At 56.2% G+C, this 27669-nt stretch overlaps 2 protein-coding genes across 2 annotated transcripts; one reads left to right on the top strand and one right to left on the bottom strand.

The window, feature by feature from the left end:
* Positions 1–157: 157 nt before the first annotated feature.
* EXOSC5 (exosome component 5) lies at positions 158–8078 on the bottom strand. Its single transcript, XM_082676622.1, has 6 exons — positions 7878–8078; positions 4359–4472; positions 3486–3607; positions 2323–2463; positions 1242–1331; positions 158–519 (listed from the first exon to the last, which is right to left on the bottom strand). Exons 1-6 carry the CDS (start codon positions 8023–8025, stop codon positions 427–429), a joined length of 708 nt encoding a protein of 235 aa, XP_082532748.1. The 5' UTR covers positions 8026–8078; the 3' UTR covers positions 158–426.
* Positions 8079–8486: 408 nt separating this feature from the next.
* On the top strand, positions 8487–27352 carry BCKDHA (branched chain keto acid dehydrogenase E1 subunit alpha). Its single transcript, XM_082677618.1, has 9 exons — positions 8487–8634; positions 16541–16720; positions 16829–16915; positions 20651–20759; positions 23091–23252; positions 24971–25177; positions 25300–25441; positions 25678–25849; positions 26893–27352. Exons 1-9 carry the CDS (start codon positions 8527–8529, stop codon positions 27061–27063), a joined length of 1338 nt encoding a protein of 445 aa, XP_082533744.1. The 5' UTR covers positions 8487–8526; the 3' UTR covers positions 27064–27352.
* Positions 27353–27669: the final 317 nt, after the last annotated feature.

The raw sequence follows: 27669 nt of genomic DNA, 5'->3' as shown, positions 1-27669 counted from the left end.
CCTGGCCTCTTCCTGGGCTTCCCTCAGATGTTCCCCTCTCCACGGAGGTGTCCCCGACTGATGTATTAAATCTGCCCTCCCCCGACTCACCTAAACCCGTCTTCCCTGTTTGTTCTTAAATAGCATCCACCATCCAAAAAACACCAATTTTATTTGTCCATCACATCACTGCTCCTCGAACCTGGGACGTGGGCCTCATTCACTGCTGAGGCCTGCACACTCTAACAGCAGTCCCACTTCACCGGGCTGTTAGAATGAGTCGAGTCAGTCAATAAACGCACCATCCTACTAGTGTTTTCCTGGGGTGGGGTGGAGTCTGTGCCCCCCGGGCCCAGGGGCTGGCTATAGCCACTTTCTCAGCAGGGCTGGGCTACCAGTTTATTTGATGCTGGAGGTGGTGGGAGGGGCAGCTTGCCCCAGCGTGCCTCAGCTCTTCGAGTAACGCCTCTGCAGAGATTCCCGGTAGAAGCGGAAGACGTGCTGGGAGGCAGCCTGGGCTGCAGCCAGGCACTGCTGGAGCTGGGAAGGGAGAGGGGCTTAGTGCTGCGGGCCCAGGCCTGCACCCACACGGCCTGACAGGCCCCACCTCCCAGTTCACCGGGAGCCCCGCCCCCCAAGGGGAGGCAGGTGGAGCGGGATTTACTCTCAGTGCATTTCCTTCTTCCCCACCTCATGGGCTCCTTCAAGGGGAAGAGGCCTCAGGGGTCAGGTTCCAGCAGCTCCAGGCCCTCAGACCAAAGGCATCAGGCATCCTGACCCCTGGACGTGACCCCAACCTTGTTGAGCTCCGGGGCCAGATTGGAATTTTAGAGCCACAGGCCCTGTGACTCCAAATAGTCTTAAAAGCATGGAACCTGAGACCCCAAATCTTTACTGCCTTGTATACCTGGATTCACAGGAGGGCCAGGTGGGAAATATTCTCGGAGACCATTTGGCCCAACAGGTGCCAAACTCTGTTTTTCAGACACCCCGAGTTCCAAGGTGCACAGCTCTGAGCTGGAAGCTGGGAGGCTTCAAGGCGCCCCCATCTCTTGATTTCAATCTGTGCCCCTCTCTTCTCATAAATTGGTCTTCCCTTTAAAATTCCCACAAAGGTTTCTATGGCTACAAAGTTTGAAAACGCCTGTTTACAGAAGGGATGCAAGGACGAGGCCCTCCTCAAGCTTCCTAGGATTGGGACAGGACCTCGTGTCAGGTGGGTGGGAAGGATCTGGCATTCACCCCCAATTGCACACTGGTACCTCAGCATCAGAGTAGAGCCCCTTAGTGGTGGACATCAGCAGCTTCCGTTCCACGCTGTCAAGTGCAAAGGTCAGGACTGCCCGGGCCTCCTAGGGATGAGGGGTACAAGGTGGGGGACCTGGGACTCTCTCCTCAGACACAATCTTAGCTGGTCCCAAAGAGGAGGCTTGCTTTTCCCTCACGTATCAAGTGTATTTTTTTTCTTTTTGGGCTACATACCACCCCTTCCCTGCTTCCTTGAGTAATCACTACCCATGCCAAATTCCACCACATGGTTCTGACAGGGGGTTCAGAGCACAGTATCCTGCGCCACAGGGGCAGCAGCCACAGTGCAGGTCATTCCCCGGTGCCTCCCATCTCCCTGCAGTGCTCTGTACCCCTGGGGCTGGAAGCCAGCAAACTGTACTTCCCAGATTCCCCTGCCAGTTAGGTTCTACCAGCAATCTGGTGGGAGACTGGGAGGGAGGAGAGAGCACCTTGGTCCTCACTGCAGCAGGAGTTTGGGGTATATCACCTGCCACAGGAGGCATGGAGATGGGGTGGGTTCTGGACTTCAGCAGCCAGGGCAAAGCCAGCCCATCTCTGTGCATCTAGATCTGACTGCATCAGTGCCTCCACCAGTACAGAGCAGGAGCTGGCGTCCGGCTTCTAATCTCTGGGTGTCCTTTCTTCTTCCCTTTTGCTCCTTCAGCTCTTCCAATACGGTTATAACTAGTTCCTTGCATTAAATTCTGTCTGAAATCCCCCCAGGGGTTTCTGCTTTCCCGACTGGATGTGACTGTTACAGTCCTGAGCAGATAACTGGGAATAACCAGAACCCTAACACACTGTGACCTTGAGCCAATGAAGAAAAAAAAAACTCTTTCCTCCTTTGCTTTTGTTTTTGAACCTCTTAAAATCAGTTCCTTTTTTGCTTCAGCAGGTTAGAGTTGGGTTTCTAGCACTTTCCCAGATGAACAGGGCAGAGTTTGCCAGCTGAGACTGAGGTGACAAGCCAACTGTTTTGGAGAAGTGAGGCCTAGAGGAGGAGAGGAAGAGTGTCTGCCCAAGGCCTTTCACCACCCTGCCCTTCATACCTACCTTTTCTTGCTTGGCTGTGGGGTCCAGCAGGAGGGTCCCATCAGAGTCCAGAGCACAGGTGACCCCACAGAAGAGGGCCCGCATGGGCACACCTGCGTCCACCAGTGCCATGCAGGCGGCATTCAGGCAACAGGCCAGGAGCTGAGTGCCACAGGCAGTGGTTAAGAGTTTCTTTTTTTTCTTCCTTTTTTTTGGCCGCACTGTGAAGCTTGTGGGATCTTAGTTCCCCAATCAGGGATTAAACCCAGGCCCTCAGCAGTGAGAGAGCAGAGTCCTAACCACTGGACCGCCAGGGAATTCCCAGGTTAAGAGTTTCTACTGGAGGGCTGGTCAGCAGAACATATCCATGCCTCCATTCACCCTGCCAGTGCCTGTAGCAGACATCACTAATTGATCACAGAAAGGCAGAGTAGTTCTGGGATCACGTATCCTTGGGTTCCAGACCTGAATTTGCCACCTCTAAGCTGTGTGACCTTGAGCAAGTTATGTATTCCCTCTGAGCCTCAATCAGGGATCATGATGATATTCAACAGATATGCACCTTCAGGGAAACGGAGGGCAGAAGCCTTCCAAGATCACACAAGTAGGCAGTGGCAGAGCCAGGCCTGGAGCTGGGGTATCTAGAGCATGCAGTGCTACCAGGCGATAGATGGGCAGGGTGACAGAGGGAGGGGTCGGTGTCCTCAGGGAGCCCACAGTCCAGGGGAGAGGTGTGGCCCTGGCATAGTGCAAGGTGAGCACAGGCCTGAGTCAGACAGGTGGCCCCACCTCAGTTTCCTCAAGTCTTTCCTCTCCAGGGCCCAGTTTCACAATCAATCAGTCCCACCTCTGCCACTGACCCTCCATTGCCTCCCCTCTGTGAAATGGGTTCGCAACAGTCCTCCTTTTCCCTCATCTGTGAAGTGTCTGCCCAACGCAGGGCCATGCACCTGCAAAGCCATCTAGAAATGCCTGTTTCTGGTCCTTGGCCTCTACCTTTCTCTACCTCTACCCAAACCACAGCGATCTTTCAAGGCTGAGCTGCTGAACCTAAGGTTCTACCTGCTCAGGGCTCCCCCGGTGTTGAGCCTCAAATCCAAGCTCAGGGTCAGAGTTGAGGTCACTGGCACAGGCTTTGGATTCTGGAGGACTTCCTGGAGGAGGTGGCCTAGAGGAAAGGATACAGAGCCAGCATCGCTGACGACCTGCAGCACCACGGTTATGGAGGTGCGGGGGTGCAGAGCTCCCAGCACCACCGCTTCACACGTGTTTCTGATCAGCCGCTCCCGGCTCTTCTCCGCTACGCCTGGGGAAATCAGGGGTGGGGTGGGGTTGTCAGGCTCTTCCCTTCCATCTGGCTCACCTTCCTCCATATGCCCCACCCAAGCCCTCTGGAAAAGGGCCTGCAGTCCCAGTCCGGGCTGCTGGAAGACCCTGAATGGATAACAGAGGAGTCCCAGTGGGAAGGAGGCAGGGCCTGACTGCCACCCACCAGACCCCTGCCACTTCCAGCACCCACCAAAGGAGCCTCCCGGAGAAGAGAACCTCTGAGCTCCCATGTCCAGTGCTGCTGTCCACTCCCATCCCAGTGGGCCCAGCCCTGGGGAGTGAGGGGGACAGAGTAAAAGAGTGGAAAAACAGGTTAATGGAAAGGAGGAGAGATGGAGCCAGGAAAGAGGAGGGGAAAGTGAAGATGGAGAGAGACAGGGAGAAAGAGAGAAAAGTGACAGAAACAGGGACTCAGAAGCAGAGAGTTGGAGAAAGAGACAGAAATAGCTGAGGGCAGGGGACTTCCCTGGTGGTCCAGTGGGTAAGATTCCGCACACCCAAAGCAGGGGGCCCAGGTTCGATCCCTGGTTGGGGAACTAGATCCTGCATGCATGCCGCAACTAAGAGCCTGTATGACGCAACTAAGACCCGGCACAGCCAAAATAAATAAATATCCAAAAAAAAAAAAAAAAAAAAGGAAAGAAATAGCTGAGGGGTGATGAGAGGGAGGGGGGGAGTGGAGACCAGGAACAGCAGTGAGGCAGACATGGGGTGAGAGGCCCAATTACCAGGCAGACCGATCTTCGGCCTCAGGGTCACCTCCAGTGTGGCCTTGTTGAAGATCTCTTTGCTGACTTTCACCTCTGCTGGCCCATACACGCCTGCCAGGACGGAGGTATCGCCTGGGGAGACAGCATGGGAGGCCTCACCCAACTCTTCCCTGCCTCTGGGGCCCAACGCCTGGCACTTAACATTGTGGGCCCTGAGCCAGGTGGCCAGGGTTGCCCACATCACCCTCACCGTGGCTCACCATTTGTTGGCAGTGATTCTTTGAGCACTTGCTTCATTTCTCTGCCTCCACTTCCTCATCTGTAAAATGGGGATAACTACAGTACCTCCCTCACAGCTGCGAGGGTTACATGAGATAAAAAGAAAACCACTTACGACTGTGCCTGTAAGTGCTGAGTGCCCAAAAGACTTCAGCTATTACTAGAAACTTTAATGGGAAGTTCTTCCTGAGAGCTAAACTTTCTCCCTCTTACTGCTGCTGGTCCCAACTTCTCCATCCAAAGCTTCCCTTAGCCCAGCTCTCTTCCCTCAGGCTCACATCCCCAAACTGTGCGGCAGTCGGGACACCTGAGAAAGAGATAAATATCTGGGGGTGGGGCCTGACGCCTGCTTATTTCCTCCAGGCTCTGTAACCTCAGCCGATTTTGCTCACTTCTCTGGGCCTTAGTTTCACCATCTGCAGAATGAGGAGACTGGACCTCAGCAGCAGCTTGCAAACTTTCCTGACCCTAACTCCCAATAAGAAATACGTTTTAGAGCAGGACCTAAAACTCACCCAAATCTGTGTGCATGTAAATGGAACAAAAGCCTCACAAAACAACTCTTACCGTTATTGCTTTGATATACTCTGATATCTTCTACTCTATTGCAGTTAAAAATAACCACGAATGACGCAGTGGTTCTCAACCCTGGCTGCACAACGGACTCACTGTGTAGCTTTAAAAGATACTGATGCCCAGGTCCCTCCCCCAGAGAGCCTAATTCCATTGCTGGGGGTTGGGGCTCAGGCACCAGCTCCACAGGCCATTCTACTGTGTAGCTGGGCCTGCAACCTGCAGTGGGAAGAAACGGAGCTCCAGCAAAGCTTCAAAACACTGGGCTGCAATCAGACTCACCACAGCAATTAATTCAAAAATGGAGAAGGCCAGCCTTAGTTGGGAGTGGGTAGGTTCTGGGGCTTTGCATTTTTAACCTCATCAGAGATTCTGAGGCCAGAAGCATGTAGGACACACTTTTGAAGGTCTGCAAAGGACCCTGCTCCAGGGTCCTGGGCTTTGGGGTTTTAGAACACAAAAGGGGCTCAGTATTTCTTCAGCGCTAAGAAACTCCAGGCATCTGCATTGAGCAAGAGAGCTAAGCCCTGGGGAGGTCTCCGGTAGAGGCCTTTTTTTCCCTGGGGTTGGCGGGGAGGAGCTGCCACACAATGGAGGGGATTCTCCCGGCTCCAGGAGAATGCACCCGGCTCCAGGAGAATGCACCCGAAGGGGGAAATTATCCAAGCAGAACAAGAGCCACACTGGGGCCTTCCTTCCTGTTACTCCAGTGAGCACAAGAGTCCCTCCCCTCTGGACCCCACATCCATCTAACTCCTGCCCCATGTATCTGGTCCTCTTACAGCAAAGCTCCTGAAGAGCGGTCTCCACTCACTGACTCCTTCTTTTCCTCCTAGACCCCATCCCTCCACCAGAACAGCTCTTGACTGCGCCACCAATGACATACGTCCAAGTTGTCAACCCACAGGTCTAGCCCATCCTCACGTGATGCAGCCTCTCAGTAGGACTGATGCAGCTGGTTGGCCCTTACAGCTCAAACACGTTCTTCTCTGGGCTCCAGGTCACCGCCCTCTCTTGGTTTTCCTCCTACCTTACTATCTTCTCCTTCTCAGTGTCTTTTCCTAGCTCTGCACAAGCTAGAAGACCCAGGGCTTAGTCCTGGGACTGCTTCTCTTCTCCATCTATACTAATTTTCTTGGTGATCCCATCCAATCGGTAGCTTGAAATACCATTTACCAATCGGTAGCTTGAAATACTATTTATAGCCGAAGGATTCCAAATTCCAGACTTGTATGTACTGCTGCCCAGTCCACACTGCCACGGGGATGTCTACTATGCATTGTAAATTTAATGTTCCAAACTGAACTCATCTTCTCCTAGCACAGCTGATCTGGGAAAAAAACTTTTGCGTTATCCCTGACTCCTTTTTTTCATATCCCCAAACCAAACCATCTGCAAAATCTGTCAGTTTTCCCTTCAGAATCTCACCCCCTGCACTGCTTCCACTCTGGTCTGAGCCACCCTTACCTCCCCCTTTCCCCCTCTAACCTCAACAGTGCAGCCAGAGAGATTCTGTTAACATATATTCAGATCATGTCACATGGCTGCATTCTCAATCACTAGGCCTTACATGACGGGCAGGCCTCCTTACCTCCCTCCCGCCTCCTGTCTCTGCTGCAGCCACACTTGTTCCCTGACTATTCCTCACCAAGCAAGTTTTGGCCTCAGAGGTTCCCAATGCTTGGTAAGTTTTCCTCTTGATCTCTTTAGGGTTTGCTCCCTTACCTTTAGGTTTTTATTCAGAAGGTACCATCTCAGTGAGGCCTTTCCTTACCATCCTAATTAAGACTGCAACCCTTTCTGGCACACCCTAATCCTCTTCCCTACTATATTTTTCTCCACCACATTTTACTATATATTTTACTTAGTTATCTTTTGTCTGTCTCTTTGACTAGAACGTAAACTCCATTAGGGCAGGGATTTTAAAAAATTTTTTATCCATGTATTCTCAGTGCTAGCAAAAATACGTGTGTTCAATGAAGGAATGAATGAAAGCAGGTTCTGTACCTGGGTCTGAGGTAATGCCCTAAGGCAGGGCCTGAAGCATTTATGGGGGTGATCCTTAGGCCTGTCTCCAGAGGAATATTTCCCGGGGTCAGGGAGGTGAGTCTAGTCTGAGAATTATTTAGCTAGGGGAAGGGGATATTTACCTAATAGGTAAGACCTGCCCCAATCTTAGGGATATAGAAAGAGTTGTGTATCCCAATCAAAGGGATATTTACCCAATGGGTGGGGGTGGGGCTGGGGACATCACCCTCGATCTGATAAGTATCTACTTCGGTAGAAGATCTGCCACGGGTCCAGGGAGTTATTAAACCGCTAGTGGTGATCTGCCAGTCTACTGGGTATTTATGCGAACAAAGGGGTTTGCCTCACCCCGGGATGTATGGACGCAGGGTGCGTGTGTGGGAGGCGGGGGAGGAACCTAGTCAAGGGAGACACCCGGGTAAGGAGATTTCCCCTATTCTGGAGTATTCGTTCTTAAGAGGAAGTCTGCCCCTCCCTCATTCTGAGTACTTACCAAAGTGGAAATACCTTCTCCCGGCTAGTCTGGAGGGAGAGGTGTATGTATGCAGTAGTATCCACCCCGGCAAGAAATGCACCAGTCCAGGAGGAATATTTACCAGCTAACACAGTACACTGTAACCGCGCCCTAAAACGAATACGACCTGGGTGAGTTCCTACCTTGCAGGAAAGAGGCCGAGCCATCAGGCCGGGACAACAAATTCTGTTCGCAGGCAAAGTTCCGGAGGCTACAACCGGGACCCCGAGGGCCGGACTCTATTCCAGACTCAGCGCGGATCTTAGTCTCAGTCTGCATCACTCCCTCCATCGCCCCGGAGCCCACGTGCAGCCGGGATTGTCGCTTCTGCCCAGAAGCGCGGGCTTGCTTACAGACTGCGTACCTAGTGCGCACGCGCCGACCCGGGGCGGGGGAGGGGGCGTCTCCAGGATCAGCTTCCGCACGTGGCTCCGCGTTTACTAACAATTTGGTCCCTCCCACTCCCGCCTCGAAAGTCCAGGAAAGCCATTGGACAGAAGCGAAGAGAGGGAGGGCCTTGGTCCTACCCGAGGTCCCCGGGCCCTGAAACCCTGAGGCTCTGGTCAGGTTGCCCTCTTCTTTGCCTGTTACAGGAACAACGGCGATGAGGCGGTCAGAGTAATTTTGGGGAAGCTAGATTGTTTTATCCATCTGCATATGTGCCCTAGATACCGCAGGACTAGTAGCAGGTGGTTTCTTGACAGGGTGATGCTGGCATTTGCGTCAGGCTTATGAAGTGGCAGCCCCAAGCTCGCCGTGGAGGGGCGGATCGGCGAGGGACTGTTAGCAAAGATGGCGGTGGCGGCTGCCGCGGCGAGGGTCTGGGGATCAAGTCGAGGCTTGGGCCGGGTTGGCCTTCTCCACCTGCGGCGGCCAGGGGCTCGTGGGCTGGCTATATCAGTGAGTATCTGGGACAACGGGGAGTTTTCTGCAAGGAGGTATAGGGATGTTTACGCTGTCTTCAGAGTGTGGGGGTCCCTCTAGGGAGTGGAGGAAGAACTTTTAACAGAAGGGACAAGGGCTGGGAGAACCACTTGGAGAGGACACCCAAGGGAAGAACTTCCAGTTCCTTAGGAGGAGAAAAGCCAGGCAGCTCCTTTGTAACCCTGAAGGAGAGAGACAACTTGGAGAGAGCGAGGGAGCTTCTTGTTAGTTGCCGCCGTTCCCCAGGGGAGGCCGCTTGGAGGACGCGGGCGGGGGAGGTGTGACCTTTCCTCTCAGTGGTTGGAGAAAACTGCCTTTGTAAGGGACAGACTTTCTTCTCGGTAAAGACTCCCCCCCTTCAAGGAGGAGAAAAGAGAGATCAGGTTTCCCATCAGGGACTTTTATGGTGCCCTTTGCTCCAACTCTGATTTTAAAGTGAATTGCGTAAAAAAGTCGTTTGATCCTGTGGTCCCGATAGAATGCCTTGTCGGTTTTGATGACTGTACAGAGAAGATGATCAATAAATATTTGTTGAATTAATGAGGGAGTGGGAGCGGGGGCGGGGGGAGAGAGGTCCAGACAGAGCACTTAGCCCACATTTCTTAGAAACACTTGAGAAATCCCTTGTTTCTTGTCAAAAGTGTTAGGTTGATGCTGCTAATTGCTAGCTCACACAGCAGAAATCTAGTTAGAAGCCGCTATTTAGGAGAGAGGCCGGGGCCTGAGAAAAGCAGTGAACTAAGATTTCGCACATAAGAGAGTCGTGGTTAAGAAGATGGGCTCAGGAGCTAGACCATGTGGCACCATGTCCCTAATCTGCCACTTTCCAGCTCGGTAGCTTTGGGCAAGGGACTGCTCCTCTCTGGACCTAATTTCCCCCTCTGTAAAATGCTAACAATGGCCCCATCTTAGGGTTGTGTAAATTAAATGTGTAAAGTGCTAAGAACAGGACCTGGTATATGACGAGTGCAATCAGAATGTTGGCCGCTGTTGAAAGTGAGGGTGGAGGGAAGGGACAGAAACTGGCCTCGGAGATGGGGGAAGAAGAAAGGAGGTGACCTTGGGAGGGTCTGGATTGGTGAGGGCCTTGGCGGGAAATCTATCAAGATCTTGTGGGGTTGGGCCTGACCGTCTGATGCCCAAACCATTGGGAAGGGAAGATAGAATCTGTGGGAAGAAGCTCTAGCTAGGGAGAGAAATGGGGGCAAGAAGATGGGCTGGGAGTGAGGTGTGGGGACACCTGGGAAGGGAGTTGAAGCAGGTAATTTCCGAAGGGCTGCTGGAGCAAGATGGAGGTGGAGAGTCCCTGCCTTTGGGCTGTTCTCGGTCAGTTTTGTTTTGTTTTGTTTTTGAGCCCTCAGATTCCCCACAGCTGAGCTCCCTAGAGCCCATTGGTTGGGCCTGCGCGGTGGGGTTGGGCTGGACTGGGGCAGGAGTAGGGAAGGGTCATTCCTGACTGATTAAATTGGTTTCCTTCCTGGCTCAGTCTCCTTGCTGCCCTTCACGCTTACTTCCCCTCCTTTTTTTTTTTTTTTTTTTTTTTTTGGCGGGTTGGGTTGGGAGCAGGAGGTCTTTCAGAGTCTCTACGTTTTGCGTTTATATTTTTAGAGTCCCTGTTTTTTCTTCTCCACTTTTAAGTATTTCACTTGTTTTTTTCTTTTTTTTTTTTTTTTTTTTTTGCGGTACGCGGGCCTCTCACTGTTGTGGCCTGTCCCGTCGTGGAACACAGGCTCCGGACGCGCAGGCTCAGTGGCCATGGCTCACGGGCCCAGCCGCTCCGCAGCATGTGGGATCTTCCCGGACCGGGACACGAATCCGTGTCCCCTGCATCGGCAGGCGGACTCTCAACCACTGCGCCACCAGAGAAGCCCCTCACTTGTTTTTTCTTAAGATTTAAAAAGGAAATTTTTTTTTTTTTTGAGGGGAGGGAAGGAGTAGTAGCATTTAGTCAAAGATTTTGAGCCTGATCTGGTCAATAGGACTTTTTGTAATGATAGGAGTGTTCTGAATCTATGTTGTCCAGTATAGTAGCCACTAGCCACACGTGGCTGCTGAGCACCAGAAATGTGGCTTAGCGTGACAGAGGAATTGAAGTTCTCATTTAATTTTTTTAAATAAATTTATTTATTTATTTATGGCTGCGTTGGGCTTTTTCTAATTGCGTTGAGTGGGGGGCTACTCTTTATTGCGGTGCACGGGCTTCTCATTGTCGTGGCTTCTCTTGTTGCGGAGCAGGGCTCTAGGCTCACAGGCTTCAGTAGTTGTGGCTCGTGGGCTCAGTAGTTGTGGCAAGCGGGCTCAGTATTTGTGGCGCACAGGCTTAGTTGCTCTGCGGCATGTGGGATCTTCCCGGACCAGGGCTCGAACCCATGTCCTCTGCATTGGCAGGCGGATTCTGAACCACTGCGCCACCAGGGAAGTCCTTGGCTAGTCTTAATGAAGCACTTTATCATTTATAGTGCCAACTGACACCATTATTGTATTTTTTTATTTTTTTCATTATTGTATTTAATACTGCCATACTGCAAGGTATGTACTGGTAGTTTTCTTCTATTACAGGGGAGGAGACTGAAGCTCAGAGAGGTGAGGTCTGAACTTGGAGCTCCGGACTCCAAAGCCTAGTCTCTTTCCACAGTACCAGGCTGCCAGGAGGAGAAGGGGTAGGGCTTCGGTTCAGGTCTTGCAACATCCTGCTTAGTCCAGACATGGTGTGTATCATCAGAGTCTGCCCGGGGCTGGTGGGAAGAGCCGACCTCAGCCCCCATCATGCCCTCCCTTCACTGCCCTTCAGCCCCACTGGCCGTTTTCCCCTTTCCTTGGATGAGCTCCTCCCACCCGGAGGCCTTTGTAGGGATATGGTCCTTCAGGTGTCAGGCTGAGAGTTCACTTCCTCAGAGAAGCTTTCCTGACCCCATGACCGGTCTCAATGTGTAAAACAGGGACAATAGCAGTACCTCCCTCAGAGAGAGACGCTGAGGGTGAAAGGAAGCAGCTCTTAGGAAGCACACGTACATCCATGTGCTCGGTAAGGGCTCAAGAAATGGCGGCGGCTGCTTTGCCCCAGGAACAGTGAATCTGTCGTGGCCTTGACTGATGCAGGGAAAGGATGCTTCCCATCTTCAGTGGCTGGGGAGCTTAGTGCTGCTAAAGCCGCCGGGTCCCTGAGGCCAGAGAAAGCCTGACGCATCTCCACACTTCCCTGGCCTCCCCAGCCGGATCCCCCTGGAAGGGAAGGCCGCTGATGAGGTCACTGACATTCCTGAGCTGGAAGTAAAGCCAGGGTCAGCTTTGCACTCTTTGAGGCAGAGCGCCTCAGACTCCAGAGAGAGAGCAGGCTTGGCTGGCCTCAGCTGTCCTAGCTTCCGAGGACTCGGTTACCTGGCACCATCCACACAGCCTTCCCGGGCTGGACCCCGCTCTTCTCTCCAGCTGCCTTGTAGTGGGCAGGCTGCCTGGCTTCAGATGCTGACACCGCTGCGCATCATCTCCCTGGGTCATGGCCAAGTCACCTAACCCCTCTGAGCCTTGGGGCCACCTGTGTGGTACGGAGGTGTGGTCATGGCGCCTGCTTCACCTGGGTGCCGTGCAGGTTCAGTGAGTCACAGGCACCATACAGCAGGTGCCTGGTGTGGCGCCGAGGCACGTAGTTAACTGCTGTGGTTACCGTGCTACAGCCAGGTGGTCTCCAGGATGCCAGGATCTCTCCTCTTGCCTCAGAGCCTTTGTCCTTCCCAAGGACTGACGTGTTCTCCCCCCAGCCTCTGCCTGGCTCACCCCTGCTCGTCCCTCAGGCCTCGGCTTCGCTCCGCCTTCTCCAGGAAGCTTTTCCTCCTGCTGCATGTGATGCAGCTAGTGAAAGTCTTCCTACTCGATCTACAGCAGGTGCTTTATACCCGCCTCACCACCAGCCAGTGAAATAGAAACTCTTATTTCCACAAGGGGACGCGGGTTCAGGGAGACAGTCTCCTACCCAAGGTGACGTGGCTGGAAAGGGGCAGAGCCAGGATTCAAACACAGGCCGCTTGGCTCTCCAGCCCTCATCCTACCCTGCCTGTGTGTTAACTAACCTCTCTGCAATCCTGCCTCTTCCGACATCGCCTCTCCTGACTATGACTTGTGTGTTCAGTGTCTGTCATCCGTCTCTCCCCGTTGTCCCCAGCCCTCAGTTCAGGGCCTGACTTGGAGCAAATATTCAATGATGACTTGTTTGACCGCTACAGTCATCAAGTACACTTGTTAGCTAGTCATAGTTATCGAGTGTTTGTTACGTGTCAGGCACTGGGCTGAGCACTGTACACCCAGGGGCTCTTTAAATCCTCAGGACTGGGCTTCCCTGGCAGCCCAGTGGTTGAGAATCCGCCTGCCAATGCAGGGGACGTGGGTTCGAGCCCTGGTCCGGGAAGATCCCACATGCCGTGGAGCAACTAAGCCCGTGTGCCACAACTACTGAGCCTGCAGTTTAGAGCCCGCAAGCCACAACTACTGAGCCCTCATGCCACAACTACTGAAGCCTGCGCGCCTAGAGCCCGTGCTCCACAGCAAGAGAAGCCCCCGCGATGAGAAGCCTGCGCACCGCAACGAGTGGCCCCTGTTGGCCGCAACTAGAGAAAGACCACGCACAGCAACAAAATAAATAAATAAATAAATGCAGCCAAAAATAAATAAATAAATTTAAAAAAAAAACAAGCACTGTAAAAAAAAAAATCAGGACCGTCTGTGAGATAGATGCTCATACCGCCCTTGGTTTACACATGAGGAAACTGATGCTCCAGGAGCTGTACTTACACTCCCGAAGGCAGCAGTCAGCTCAGAGTCCCTGCCCTTAACTGTGGCCCCGTAGGGAGTGGCTCGAGGAGGGGCCACCCCAGGACGTGTGGGGCAGACCTTGGCCTTCCAGAACAGGCGTCTGTGTCCTGTGTGGTAGGAGAGAGCGTGGCTTCAAGGCTTTGTGTAAATCTGTGCAGCTTCTGCCATTGTAGGTCACTGCCACCAGGACAAACCCACTCCCCCGCCGAAAAGAAGGGAAAATGGGTGGAGACACATATTCCCTCTGCAGGCATTTTACCGCCCACTCCCATTATGGAGCGTTTCCTCAGGGCCAGGCACTGTGCCGATCCCTTTGGTAGCTCAAGGAATCAACACAGTAACCGTGGGGTAGGTACCACTTTCATCTCTACAGGCCCAGGAAGAGTGGGCACGGCCAAAGCCCAACTCCAGGGTACAGGGGGCATCAGTGTACCCTGACTGTAGCTCTCCAGCCTCTGGAGGCAGACAGTCCTGCCCTGACACCAGGGTTTGTTCGGAGCCCCATGACCCTGTCTTCCTGGCCCCTGGCTTCCGTCCTAGAGCCCCTCCCCAGATGGCATCTCCCGTGTCTCAGCCTGTCTCTGGAGTGCCCGCTGGGGCCTCGGTCTGGAATTACAATACAGTCTTGAGATGCAGTCAGCCCTTCTCCCCAGCTCCTCTTTTCCCCATCTTCCCAGGGTGCCAGTCAGTTTCCTTTTTCCCATTTCCTGACCCTAGATTTTGGTTTTTTTCCTCTTCTACCAATTTTTGAGCATGTAATGTGTCCCGTGCCTTTGCTGAACCCTTCGTGTGCCTTAGGAACTTTCTGCAGCAGCCCTCTGCAGCCTTTTCGCAGATAAGGAAATTCAGAGACACGGTGTTTTGCAGAGGGCTGTGCAGTGAGCTGAGAAATTGGAACCCAGGTCATCCAGGTCAGTCTGATTCTAACTAAGCCAGTGAACTTAACCGCTCATTCATCCGTTCGGTCAGTAATTGGCTGTTGAAGTGTGTGCTCTGTAAACCATTGTGGACATGCTTCTTGCCTCCCTGGAGCTTGTGATGTGTGTGGGAGATACACATGAGAGGAATGGATCCTCCAGGTGAATGGAAGGGTCCGGCCGCGTGAGCGCTCAGAAGGCGGAAGCACGGTCTGCAAGAGTTGGGCCGCTTGGGCCGCTGCCGTGCTGTTGTCAGGCCTGGGCCCGCCCTGCCGTTGGGAGTATAATTTCCTTTATATCCTCGCAATCACAAATGCAGATAAACGCACACAGGTTCACGTTCCCCTGCTGGAACCCGGGAAGGGCTCTTTGCCGCAATTAAAGGAGGGAGGGCGGGGAACACATTTGAGCACCCGTGTGTGAGATCCAGCTCACGACAAGCCCAGACATTCTTCTTTAGCACCTATTGGAAGTGAAGCCACAGTTACTGAGCTGAGAGGAACCTGGCGACCGGTGGAAAGTAAAGATGCAGATGTGTGCAAAGTGGGCCAGCAGTGGCAGCTGGAGTTCGGGGCCTGGGTTTCGGGGTCTGGGTGTCAGCCCTGCCCAGGTTGGAAGCCCAGTCCTGACTTATCTGTTTTAGCCCTGGGGCCTGGTGCAGGGCGGTTATGTTACCTGCCTGAACCTGGGTTTCCTCGTCTGAAGGGCAGCAGTACATACTCTGCCTCACGGATGTGCTCTGAGGACTCAGTGAGGGTTCTGCACGCGGACCTCAGCCTGGTGCCCGGCAAAGGCTTACTGCAGGGGCACTGTTGCAGTGCTCAGCCTAGTTCAGGGCATTCTAGCTCAAGTGCTGAGAAATGGAATTGGTTCCCCTCCTGGTGCATGTGTAGGCTTCTCCCGGGCTTTCCCCAGCAGGCCTCCTCTCAGCCGGGGGGGGGTGTGATGCTTTCCACGGGGCTCCTTCCCAGGTCCAGAAGGGACATGCCATTGCTCACTGTTTGCCTTTTGTGTGTCCCGTTACCCCAGCTTCAAATGCTCTGTCCCTGACCCCTAGATATCCTTCAGGTCCCAGCTCTCATATCACTTCCTCAGGGGAGCCTTACCCTCTTTCCACTCTGCTCTCACCCCATGGCTTCTCCTGGGAGAATACGCATCACCCTCATCCGCTCAGCGTTACTTGTTGAACCTCTGTCTTCCTTGCTGGGCGGCAGGGACAGGTGTCTTGCCTCTCTTAGGTCCCCGGAACCCAGCACAGGCCGTGGAACGAAGCAGGTGCTCAGATATTTGTTGAATGAGTCAGTCTGGGCTCCTGAACTGGAGTGGAGAGGGTGGTAAAGTGTGTGGAGCAGTTTGCCAGGCGGTGGGGAAAGAGGCTTCTGGTGCAGAGACGAGAGCAAGAGATGCGGTGGGAGAAACGATGATCGGCATCTTTCTGAGCCTTTACTATACATGCAAGCACTCTGCTCGCCGTTCTATACACGTGATTTTGTTTGAGCCGCGCAACGTTTCCATGCGGTGTTCTCCATTTTACAGGTTGAGAAAGGGGAGACTTGAAGAGGGGAAGTCCCGTTCCCATGGTCACTCAGCAAGGGATTTGAACTTGGCAGGCTGACTCTTAAGGGCTCACAGACATAGCTCTAAGCTGGGTGGCCTCCTTGTGGGTAAAGGGGTCAGTAAAGAGCCCTTCTGGCTGACTGGAGGTCGCTGTGCAGCGGTGTGTGTGTGTCTGTGGTAGCCGAGGGAGATGGAGAGGACGGGGTAGCGGCGGTCAGCCCTGGCGAGGCCTTGAATGCCAGGGTGAGGAGTTTGGGCGTCTGATAATAATAGCTACTGGTTCTTGAGCTGCCTGCCACTTTATTAGATTATTTAACCTTTACAGCGACCCTGTGTGATAGATACTATAATTTTTCACCCCAATTTTACAGCTGAGAGCTGAGACACGAAGCAGTTGTAGGAACTTGCCCAACGTGTGACACATTGGGAAGGTGGCCGAGCCGGGATTCAGACCCTGTGCATCAGGCCCCAGAGTCCACCGCGGCTGTGGTGGCTTAATCACCAGGCCGTGCTGCCTGCCGCTGCGGGGTTGAGCCTGCAGAGCCTCCGCTGCTCCTGACATGGGTGTCTGCTCCCCCCTCTCCCCCGCCTTCTCTCCGCAGCATCCCCAGAGGCAGCAGCAGCACTTCTCATCCCTGGATGACAAGCCCCAGTTCCCAGGGGCCTCGGCGGAGTTTATAGACAAGCTCGAGTTCATCCAGCCCAATGTCATCTCTGGGATCCCCATCTACCGCGTCATGGACCGGCAGGGCCAGATCATCAACCCCAGCGAGGATCCCCACGTGAGAGGCCGCTTCCCCCCGACCCCGTGCCTCCACGCCCAGGCCCCTTGCCCGTCTCCTCCCCTCTGGTCCCAACTGGCCCACATATGTCTGTGCCTCCATCTGCAGCTGCCCCAGGAGAAGGTGCTCAAGTTCTACAAGACCATGACGCTGCTCAACACCATGGACCGCATCCTCTATGAGTCCCAGAGACAGGTGCGTGGGCACGGGCTGGGGAGAGGGGCGTGGGGTTACCTGAGGTCCCCCTACCTGTGTTTGGGCCAAAAGACAGCTCGCAAGGAGGAGGGAGTGCAATGGAGATCCTTGTCTTGAGGTCCTTAGAGTTCTTGGGGTTCTGCTGGGGCTCTGGAGGAAGAGGGTGGGAGGGTCCTGCCCAAGGGCAGAAGGGTGGACCAGATCACGGAAAGCCTGCTGTACGCCGGGCTGGGGGCTTAGCTGTGCTGGGAGAGGGCAGGCAGGAGAAGACTGGACTCCCCTTCCTGTCAGGCGCTCACAGTCCTGAGAAACAGCGTGGCTCTCGGTGCTTCCGGGAGTGCCCGTGTCCACTGTGCTGCGGTGGGGCACTCAGCTGTGTTAGCATCAGCTGACAGAGACCCAGTCAGAGCAGTGTCAGCAAAGAGGGAATTGGGTGACTCGACTAACTGCAGGTCCATAAGGCCCTGTTTCAGGCACAGCTGGACCCAGCGGGCTCAAAACATGTTTTCAGACGTGTTTCTCTCTCTGAGTGTCTTTTCGGCTCTCCTTTGCCTTGGCTTCCTTCATTCTCAAGCTGCGGTGGTCTCTGGAAGCTCCAGATTCACGGAGAGGTGGCAGAGAAGGGGTTCAGGGTACGAGCTGTGGAGCTAGACTGCAGTTCGAGTCCACATTCTGTCACTCTCTAGCTTTGTGGCCCTGGGAAAGTTGCTTAGCCGTTCAGTGTTTCAGTTTTCTCGTCTCTAGCTCTAGCTACTTTATGGGGTTGCTGTGAGGATTGATGGTGGCCTGTGTAGTGGCCTTAGGAACAGTGAAACTGGCATTTGTCATGGATACCAGTCTTGCAATTATTATCCTTTCTGTTTAGCAGTGGAAAGAGAATGTCTGGTCCCTAATGTTCCAGCAAAAGGCCCAGAGCTGATGCTTATTGGCCAGGCTTTGGTCACAGACCCCCCCTTGAGCCAGCCCATGTGATTGACCGGCCAAGCCGGGGCCACGTGCCCATCCCCAGGAACCAAGGGCGCAGAGGCCTGGAGTCCGTCCCTCCCAGGCTGCGGAGACAGAGGGCAGGAGCATGGGGTTCCTGTTAGGAAAGTGGGAAGAATGCTGGGCAGGCTCGTCCTCAGGAGTGGGGATGGGCTTGGCAGTCTGCACTTGTATCAGGCCCCCAGGTGACCCCCCTGTGACCCCACTGTGCACTGAAAGCACAAGGCCCACTGAGGACAATTCCGAGCAGGTCAGGCGGGCAGCCAGCTCCCTGGTTCTCTTGCTCACAGGAGCACTACGTGTGGGTTCTCCATCTGCCCAGAAACTTCCCTTGGCTCCTACCGTCCACAGAATCAAGACCTGCCCTTCCTGTCCACCCCGTCTCCCATTCACTGTGGCCTGGGCCATCTGCTCCCCCCTGCATGGCCTCAGTGCCAGGCCACCCCTCCCACACTCTCTCACATGGCCGGGCTCCTTCCTGACCCCTGGGTTGTCTGCGCAGACGGGGGCTTTGGAACCTGGCAGACGTGGGTCCAGTCAGAAATGGGACTTTAGGCAGGTGACTTTTCTTGTCTTTGCCTCGGTTTCTTTAGTGTATTAAAACATAGAAATAACGACAGAACCCACCCCACCCCACCCGACCAGGTGGGGGTTGGAATTCTGTGAGACCCGGCACGTAAAGCCCCTCGCCCGTTGGCTGACACAGGGAACCCTCAGTAAGATCAGCTCAGCCATCAGGTTTCAGCCTTCCTTAGCTAGGGTTATCCCAGCAGGCCCCATCCCAACAGAAATAAAAGCAGTAGTTTAAACAGATTAATAGGTTTTTTCTTCTGCATGAAAGAAATGTGAAAACAGGTGGTCAGGGCTGGTGTGGTGGTACCACAATGTCACTGGATACCCAGCACTGGCTTCTAGCCTCCAGGGCCCCTCATAAACCAAATGGCTGCTGGAGCCCCCTCCGTCACGCCTCGCTCCAGGCAGGAGGCAGAAGGAAGGTGGACGGTCAAACGTGGCACCGCCCAGCTGTCTCCCCACACCCACATTTATAGAACTTTCCAGGCAGTCCCACCAAAAAACATCACACGTTTCATCGGTCACTCCCAGCTGCAAGGGAGACTGGGAAAGTAGTCTTTTAGTCTGGGCAGGTGTTGTCTGTGGTGGAATGAGATCTGCTAGAAAAGAGGATCTGATACTGGGTAGGCAACCAGGGACCTCTGCCCCTAGCCCAGGTCCTGCTTCCTCAGGGGGCCCCCCCTCAGGCTCCTCCCCACACCAACCTCGACAGCCCTGCCAGGCCCTCAGCACCCAGCATCCGCCCCACTCATTGCTTTCAATTGGCTCCCCACCTGGAAGAAAGTGTTGTTCATCTGTGGTTCCCCCCCTGCGACAGGAGGCCCCTGCGGAACACATGAGGCCTGGGCACAGGGCGTCCTGCAGCTGCTGACCCGGTTGGCTCCATTTTTACCTTACATACAGTCCTGCTTACCTCCATCTCTGTGCCAGGCCTCCCGGATCTCCAGCCAGACTTCACCTCTTAGCCCCCGATCTGCTTGGCTTCTCACCCTGGGTGTCCCTCACCAAATTCAGCCCATCCAGGCTTGAGCTCAGCACCTTCCTCCCGGACCTGCTCCTCTTCCGCCCTTAGGCCATTTCTCAGTGCCGGTACCGCCCTCCACCCATTTGCCCAAACTGGAGACCTACTGGTATTCCCTGTCCCCTCCCACCCCCTCACTATCACTTTCCCCTTTCATTCACTCTGCCCTTAGGTATTTAGTTAGAAATCCATTCTGCCGCTCAGCACCACCGTCAGGCACCCAGACTTCTTTTCTGCTTCACCATCGTGGGCGACTTGGCTTTCGGCCCATGCTTCTTGCCTCCCGTTCACAAGACGGCTGCCACAGGTCCAGGCTTCATGGCTGTGTGCAAACCTGGAGGGAAGGGGCGGCAGCAGCTGCAGTGACCTCTTTTATCAAGAAAGCAAAAGCAGAATTCCGCTTAATTCTCTGCCTAGAACTTGTGTCCTGTGGCCACTTCTGACTGTAAGGGAGGCTGGGAACATATTTTTCCAGGCTCTGGGATTAGGGGGCTCAGGAGAAGGGAGTTGCCCTGGGCACCGGTGTAGCGAACCAACAGGGACTGCCGCTCCCTGCACCGCTCACTCTGCTTCTCAAGACTCTCAGTCATCCTCTCCCTGCCGCCTGCCACCACCAGGCCAGGCCGCGCCCCCTCCCACCTGGCGCTTGGCACTCGTTCCTGTCTCCTCCATCCGTTCCCACGTGGTAGCCTGAGAGACATTTTTAAAACATCTCTCCCCTGAGAACTGTTGGCGGTTACCGTCCTCAGGGTAAAGTCCGGATACGTCGTTCCCTGCCTCTCTCTCCCTCCTCGTCGTTCTCCACCCCTCCCACTTTGTGTCCCAGCCCTTCTGACCTCATGGCCTTTCTTGTTCTCTCTGCCTGGAAACCTCCACCCTCCCTACCTTTGCTCGGCATAGGCATCGCTCCTCGATGCCCGTCCACAGTGGGGCGGGTACCCCTTCAGCCCCCATCACGCAGCCCCATCACCCTGGCTGTAACCAACCTGGCGGTTCCTCTGTGAAGGCAGGAACGCCAGCGCGGCCTGGCCCAGAGCCGGCCTCCAGGAAGCATCTGTTGAACCACAGAGTGGTCGGAAGTCGGTCAGTGTTCGGATGTTTCTCTGGCATTGCCCAGTCTAACTGAACCTCCCCGCTGGGCCCTCTTCCACCCCCAGGGCCGGATATCCTTCTACATGACCAACTATGGTGAGGAGGGGACGCACGTGGGGAGTGCAGCAGCCCTGGACAGCACGGACCTGGTGTTTGGCCAGTACCGGGAGGCAGGTACGTCTGCCCGTGGCCCGGCCCTGTGGAGCAGGTGCCAGGGACCTGGGTCTGTGGTCCCCATCGAGACTAGTCAGGCCCAGTCCCTCCTGCTACGAAGGCGAGGCCCACATCAGTTACCAATGTGCTCTTCTAGGAGCGGCACCTTGCCAGAGAGGCCTAAGGGTGCTTCCCCTCCGCGGAGGCCTGGCAGTATTGTAGTTAAGAGCCTGTGCTCCTGACCATTCCATGCCCTGCTGGTGACCAGTTGTTCGATTTTGGGCAAGTCACTTCCGTTCTCTGAGCCTCAGTTTTCTCATCTTTGAAATAGAGATTATGATGGGATGGCAACCCCTTGCGCTGTGGGGCTGCCGCGAGCCTGCAGTGAGCTCAGGCCGAGCTGGCCTCTTCCCAGGTGCCGTGTCCTTCACGCAGCCACAGCCGAGGCAGATGGGTGGGCGTGTTCCAGCCTGGGAGTGGCTAACTTCTGAGTGAATGAGGGAGAGGATGGAAGGAGCAACGACTAGGAATGAAGAAAACGGATGAGTGTTAAGGAGCGACTGGGGGTGCAGGAGTGAGCCCGGGGAGCTGAGGGTGGGGTTCCACAGCAGTTGTTGGCATGGGGCCCAGCAGGGGAGCCAGATCTGACCCTTCCTGTCAGGTGCTGCACGGTCTTGGGCAGGTTGCCTGACGGCTCCTTGCCTCAGTTTCCTCATCTACTGGGGGAGACAGTGAACCCTCCCAAGACGGTTGTTGAGGGGTTTCAGAGGGCAGATGACGTAAAGCCCTCAGCACAGGGCCTGGCGTGGGGTGAGCACTCGGAGTCAGAGGCGGTGTCGTGACCAAGGCCTCTCACCCGGGGACAGCTCTTCAGTGGGGAGGTGTGGCCTGGCCAGGCAGGCTGCCCAGAGCGCTCCCGGGACCAGCACGGCCTTCCAGTCTGCTCTCAGACTATCTACTGTCTCAGCTGCACCAGACCCCCCCACCCCACATGCTCCAGGGGAGCAGATGCCCTGTGATACTGTCCGTGGTTCCGCATCATTAGGTTTGCCTGGGCACTGGGCCGCGAGCCAGGCCCCTGCCACGTTTGCTAAGCGCTTCCCACTGTTTCTGCTGAGGGGATCTCTCTGGGGAGGGCTCCAAGCAGGGCCTGGAGCGAGGGTCCTGGAGTTACGGGCGGCCGCTGGGCTCTGCACATGGAGGCTGTTTGGGCCCCAGCCGCCTCTGCAGGAGTGAGCCGTCCTGCGCCAAGGGTCATGGAAGGCCCTGCATCCAGACATCCGAGGCGCCTGTGAGGGGCAGGGAGGAAAGGCAGGCCCCGCTTGTCCCAGTCCTGTGAGGGGCAGGGAGGAAAGGCAGGCCCCGCTTGTCCCAGTCCTGTGAGGGGCAGGGAGGAAAGGCAGGCCCCGCTTGTCCCAGTCCTGTGAGGGGCAGGGAGGAAAGGCAGGCCCCGCTTGTCCCAGTCCTGTGAGGGGCAAGGAGGAAAGGCGGCCCCGCTTGTCCCCGTCCTGTGAGGGGCAGGGAGGAAAGGCGGCCCCGCTTGTCCCAGTCCTGTGAGGGGCAAGGAGGAAAGGCAGGCCCTGCTTGTCCCAGTCCTGACTGGGCCGCTACTCCCCATGCGACTCTGTGTCTCCTGTGAAGTGGGGAGAACAAGGGCACTGAGAACGGTAGCGCTCACTGAGCTGTCCTCAGTGCCCTGGAGCCTGTGTCGGTTCCCCTCACAGCAGAGTGGAGGCCCCTGCCCACCTCCCACTGGAGCGGCCGCAAGGGACCCCCGCCAGCCCCACCAGCTGTGTGAGCCAGCTAGTGCGAAGCTCGCGTCAGAGAGGTGCGGCCTTGTGGCGCCTTTGATGATGAGGTGGGCATCCACCAGGGTTTTGTTTGAAGAAAGGATTTTACTGCCATGAGCAGGTTTGAATGTTTCCTCTCTAGTCCACAGGTCGTGAGCACGGCCCATACTTCTTTTTGGTTCATGTGATGATTTTTTTTTAAGTCGATGAATTAGTGGAAACTCTTAAAAATCAGGTAGCTTCCCCTCCTCTCCCCTAGTGGCCCTACCAAAAAAAGCACGCTGGATTGCTCCTTTTGAAAAGCTGGACCACCTGCCTCCCTGGGCAGAGGTCGGTTGGTTTGAACAGCAGCCTCCGTCTTGAGGCAGGCCTGTGCTTTCTGCTCTGCCCGCCTGCTTCCCGCACCCGCCTGGTCCCTATGAGCATCCGAACGCGCCTTCCCTGCTGTAGGACAGTCAGCGGAATGGGTCCCGGGCAGGAAGGGCCTGGCCCAGGGGCCCTCACAGGGTTGGCCTGTCCCGCACACCACCCGCCACGGTAACCCTGCCTTCTCCTGCACCAGGCGTGCTCATGTACCGGAACTACCCCCTGGAACTGTTCATGGCCCAGTGCTACGGCAACGTGAGCGACCTGGGCAAGGGGCGCCAGATGCCCGTCCACTATGGCTGCAGGGAGCGCCATTTCGTCACCATCTCCTCTCCACTGGCCACGCAGATCCCTCAGGGTGAGGATGCACGCCCCGGCCCGCACACACAGTCTGACGTCGTCACCCTGCTCGGGCCCTAGCCTCCCCCATCCCTTCCGGGGGCTTCCTGGTGGCGCCACGGTCCTAGCGCTGGCCTGGGCTCTAGACTTACACGACCCCTCTTGTCTGGGACCCTCGCAGGAGGGCTCTAGTGGCATCTTCGCCCCATTCGGCAGGTTTGAGCACAATCACGCTGTCAGTTTCTCACGCTTGTGCCCAGCCCGTGTCCGTTCACCGGCACAGCCAGCTGCGTGGGACTGAGCGTGTGCCAGCTTCCTTACTAAAGGTCACCCGGCCGGTAGCAAGAAGAGGAGGCACTCAAATCGTGGACCATGTGGCTCCAGAGGCTGGGTTCTCCACCCCGGCCCTGTCCTGCCTGCCCTGAGTGCCTCCCCTAAAGCTTACTCCGCAAGTCCACGATGCTTAGCGCAGTTGGTGTGGCTTCTGTTAAAGGTGACTGCTTGTGAAGCAGCCCCGCCAGGGGGAGGGCTGTGGCCACACACACAGTGCAAAGACAGGGATGTGGACAGCCCCCGCCCCCGCCCTGTGGAGCCTGCACTTGGTCGAGGGTCAGTCTGCTCCAGGGCAGACACGTGAACTGATGTGTACAGGGCTTAGAGTGCCTGGCATGTCAGAGGGCCCTGGGCACGTTCGCCCGGTGTGTTCTATTTGGGAGCAGGAGCGGTTTGTGTCTGAGGTGGGAGGCAGACAGGGCAGCTTTCTGGGAAGAGGTAGCATTTTCACTGATTTCCATTTCGTAGGCTTTCCATAAGGTGGGGCCTGGCCCTCATCTTCCATTTGGGTGACCAGTTAAGTCACTCAGTTGGCCAGTGTACGGAGTCCATGCTGTGTGCTGGGTGCCATTCTAGGTGCCTTGAACAGAGGCAGCAAAAACCTCAGCCTTCCTGCTGCTGACACTGGTGGGAGAGACGGACAATAAACAGGATGAAGTAACACATGGAGTGTGTCAGGGGTGACAAGGCCCACAGGGAAAAGTAAAGCTGAGACGGAGTGGTTCTTGATGGGGGAAGGTGGGGACAGCTGTCACCAGGTGACAGTACAGACCAGAAGGTGAGAGAGGGAGCCACTCGGGATGTGGGGGCGGGTGCCTGCTCGGTGACGTGTCTGAGGTGCCAGGAGGAGCCAGCGGGGCAGGTGTGGAGGGAGGGGTGCGCACAGGTGGGGTCTCAGGCTGTCGACTTTTGAAGACACTTTGACCCGGAGTGGCCCCGAGCTGGGGGAGGGGGAGGAGTCCGCTGCAGAACCACCTGCCGGCCCGGCTGCTGCCCTGAGGGTAACAGCTTGGGTGGGAGGAGCAGGGGGCTGGGGAGGAGGCTGCTCGGGCCAGAGGTGGGGCTGGGACCACCAGGGAGAGGTTAGGGAATGGGGAGAAGGGGTCGGATTCTGGCTCCGCTTTGAAGGCCGAGCGGGCATGGGGGCGTGACAGAAAGTCAGGAGTCAAAGATGCTGAAGTTCGTGGCCTGAGCAGTTGGAAGGATGGAAGGATGGAGCTGCCGTCAGCCGACGGGAGGAGACTGGGCGGGGCAGCTTCTGGGGGGGGCGGCGGCTCAGGTGTTTTCTTTCCCCTCAGAGCCTGGCAACAGCTAGCCTGAGGGCCGGAGCCCCGGGTTGGGGTGCGAGGGTGTGGACGCAGGGAGGGTATGAGTGCAGGGAGATGCGTGTCTCTGCTCCTGCAGCGGTGGGGGCAGCCTACGCGGCCAAGCGGGCCAACGCCAACAGGGTCATCATCTGTTACTTCGGAGAGGGCGCGGCCAGTGAGGGGGACGCCCACGCCGGCTTCAACTTCGCTGCCACCCTCGAGTGCCCCATCATCTTCTTCTGCCGGAACAATGGCTATGCCATCTCCACGCCCACCTCTGAGCAGTACCGCGGGGATGGCATCGGTACGGGCCCTGGGGGCTGCTCCCCGCTCTGCCTGCGCCCTCTCCTTCCTCCCCTCTCGCCCCACTCCCTGCTCCTGTCTCACCTGAGCCCTGGGGCCTGACCTGCCTCCCTGTCCCTACAGCGGCTCGAGGCCCCGGATACGGCATCCTGTCCATTCGCGTGGATGGCAATGATGTGTTTGCTGTGTACAACGCCACCAAGGAGGCCCGGCGGCGGGCCGTGGCGGAGAACCAGCCCTTCCTCATTGAGGCCATGACCTACAGGTGCCTGCCGCGCCCCCCGCCTCCGCCCCCGTCGGCCCCCAGCCTCGACCACTGCCGTCCTCAGCACCTCCCCCACGTGGATCACCGTCCCCGCGGTACAACCCTACTGCCCTGCACCGTGTAGCCCCTTCCGGCCTTTATTCCATTTCCCGCCTTCTCCCCTAGTCCCCCCCGTTCCTTCCTGACCCTCACCTGAGGGGCGCCAGCCTGACCCTGGGTCCCCCTCCCGCTGGTAGGATCGGGCACCACAGCACCAGCGACGACAGCTCAGCGTACCGCTCAGTGGACGAGGTCAATTACTGGGACAAGCAGGACCACCCCATCTCCCGGCTGAGGCACTACCTGCAGAGCTGTGGCTGGTGGGACGATGAGCAGGAGAAGGCCTGGAGGAAGCAGTCCCGCAAGAAGGTGAGGAAGGGCCACCCTCCGTTGGAAACCACCCCAGGGGTCGTGTTCCGGGATGGTGTGTCACGGAGAACCCTGGAAGGATGGGGAGGCTGGGGGTTGGGGGCCATTGAATTGGCAGCCTCGGGGATAACCCTGGTGATGTCTCTAATGTCATGATGCCAGGACACGTGCACCTTAGCCGTGTTCTGCCCTCAGCTCCTCCGCCTCTGAAGAGGGATACTGGGGTACCCACCTCAGGAGCTTGTCTGAGGGTTTGCATCTGATCCAGATGGGGTGTAAGTGTCCGCCAGAGTCTGTGCACTGCCCTCCTCGGCCCTGGTCATCAGACACCAGAAGCACTGCGGCCCAGTGGGCAGGGCAGACCCTGGTGTCGGGCAGCATGTGCTTCCTGGCTCTGCCCCTGACCACGGCATCGTGGGCATGTCCCTTCTCTGTGCCTCGGTTTCCTCACCTCTGAGCTGCCTGCTTCTTAGGGCTGCTGAGAGGCTGAATCGATTCCATACTCTTAGTATAGTGCCTGGTTCTGCTAAGGATGGAGATGCTGGGATTTGGGACATCAGTTGTCACCACTATTTTTTTTTTTTTTTAATTTATTAAATTTATTTATTTTGGGCTGCCCTGGGTCTTCGTTGCTGCGTGCGGTCTTTCTCTAGTTGCAGCAAGCGGGAGCTACTCTTCGTTGCGGTGTGCGGGCCTCTCATTGTGGTGGCTTCTCTTTGTTGCAGAGCAGGGGCTCTAGGCGCGTGGGCTTCAGTAGTTGTGGCACGTGGGCTCTAGAGCGCAGGCTCAGTAGTCGTGGCGCACGGGCTTAGCTGCTCCGCGGCACGTGGGATCTTCCCGGACCAGGCCTCGAACCCTTGTCCCCCGCATTGGCAGGCGGATTCTTAATCACTGTGCCACCAGGGAAGCCCGTCACCACTATTTCTATTGTCCACGTGGGAACTTGAGGCTCAGGGGGTTAACCCCTCGCCAGGATCCCACAGGTAGGAAGCAGGTTCCTGGGTGAGAGGTCGGCTGCCTGCCCACTGCCGCTTGTCCCCCAGGTGATGGAGGCCTTTGAGCAGGCCGAGCGGAAGCTGAAGCCCAGCCCCAGCCTGCTCTTCTCAGATGTGTATCAGGAGATGCCTACCCAGCTCCGCAAGCAGCAGGAGTCTTTGGCTCGTCACCTCCAGGCCTATGGGGAGCACTACCCCCTGGATCACTTCGAGAAGTGAGGCTACTTGGCCCATCCCCACCTACGCCAACTCTGCCTCTGAGGGCAGAGGCGGCCAGGGCAGCACTTGGGGCGGCTCCTGCCTCTCCATGCTGTTAACGTTGGTGGGGCCTTGGTCAGCCCCTTCTTCGCCTTTAGTTACAGGGTCTTCTCCCAGGGGCTGGGCAAGGGCACCTCCAGGACTGGAAGCCCCTCAGGGCTGGGGGTGGACGTGGCAGGTCAGCCTGTGGAACTTACTCAGAGTGAGAGGTGGTCAGCAGGTAGTGAATAAACTATGTCTCTGCATTTGGCTTCATGCTACCTCTGGTTTCTGTTTCCTGGAGTTGGGGATGTGGGAGGAGAGGCCAGCATGACTGGTTTGGGACCACCCGTGCTTCTCCAGTTGAGATAAATAAGGCCAAGGCTGTTGAGCTATCTTCTTCCTCCAGAAACTTTTGCAAGCTGGAAGGTCAGCTTCAGCAAACAGGATGGGGGTGGGGTCCTCCAGAGATGGCCTCTTGTCTCCCATAGAACGGGTCAAAGCTGGTGTCCAGCAAGGTGACCGAGAGGCCATCGGAGCCGGCCTTGCCCAGTAAGGGTGGGGAGAGCGTCTGGTGTGAAGGTCAGG

The sequence above is a fragment of the Grampus griseus genome (genome assembly GCF_964374135.1).
Source record: "Grampus griseus genome assembly, chromosome: 19".
NCBI classification, from domain to species: Eukaryota; Metazoa; Chordata; class Mammalia; order Artiodactyla; family Delphinidae; genus Grampus; species Grampus griseus.
This window is presented reverse-complemented; position numbering and strand designations above follow the sequence as displayed.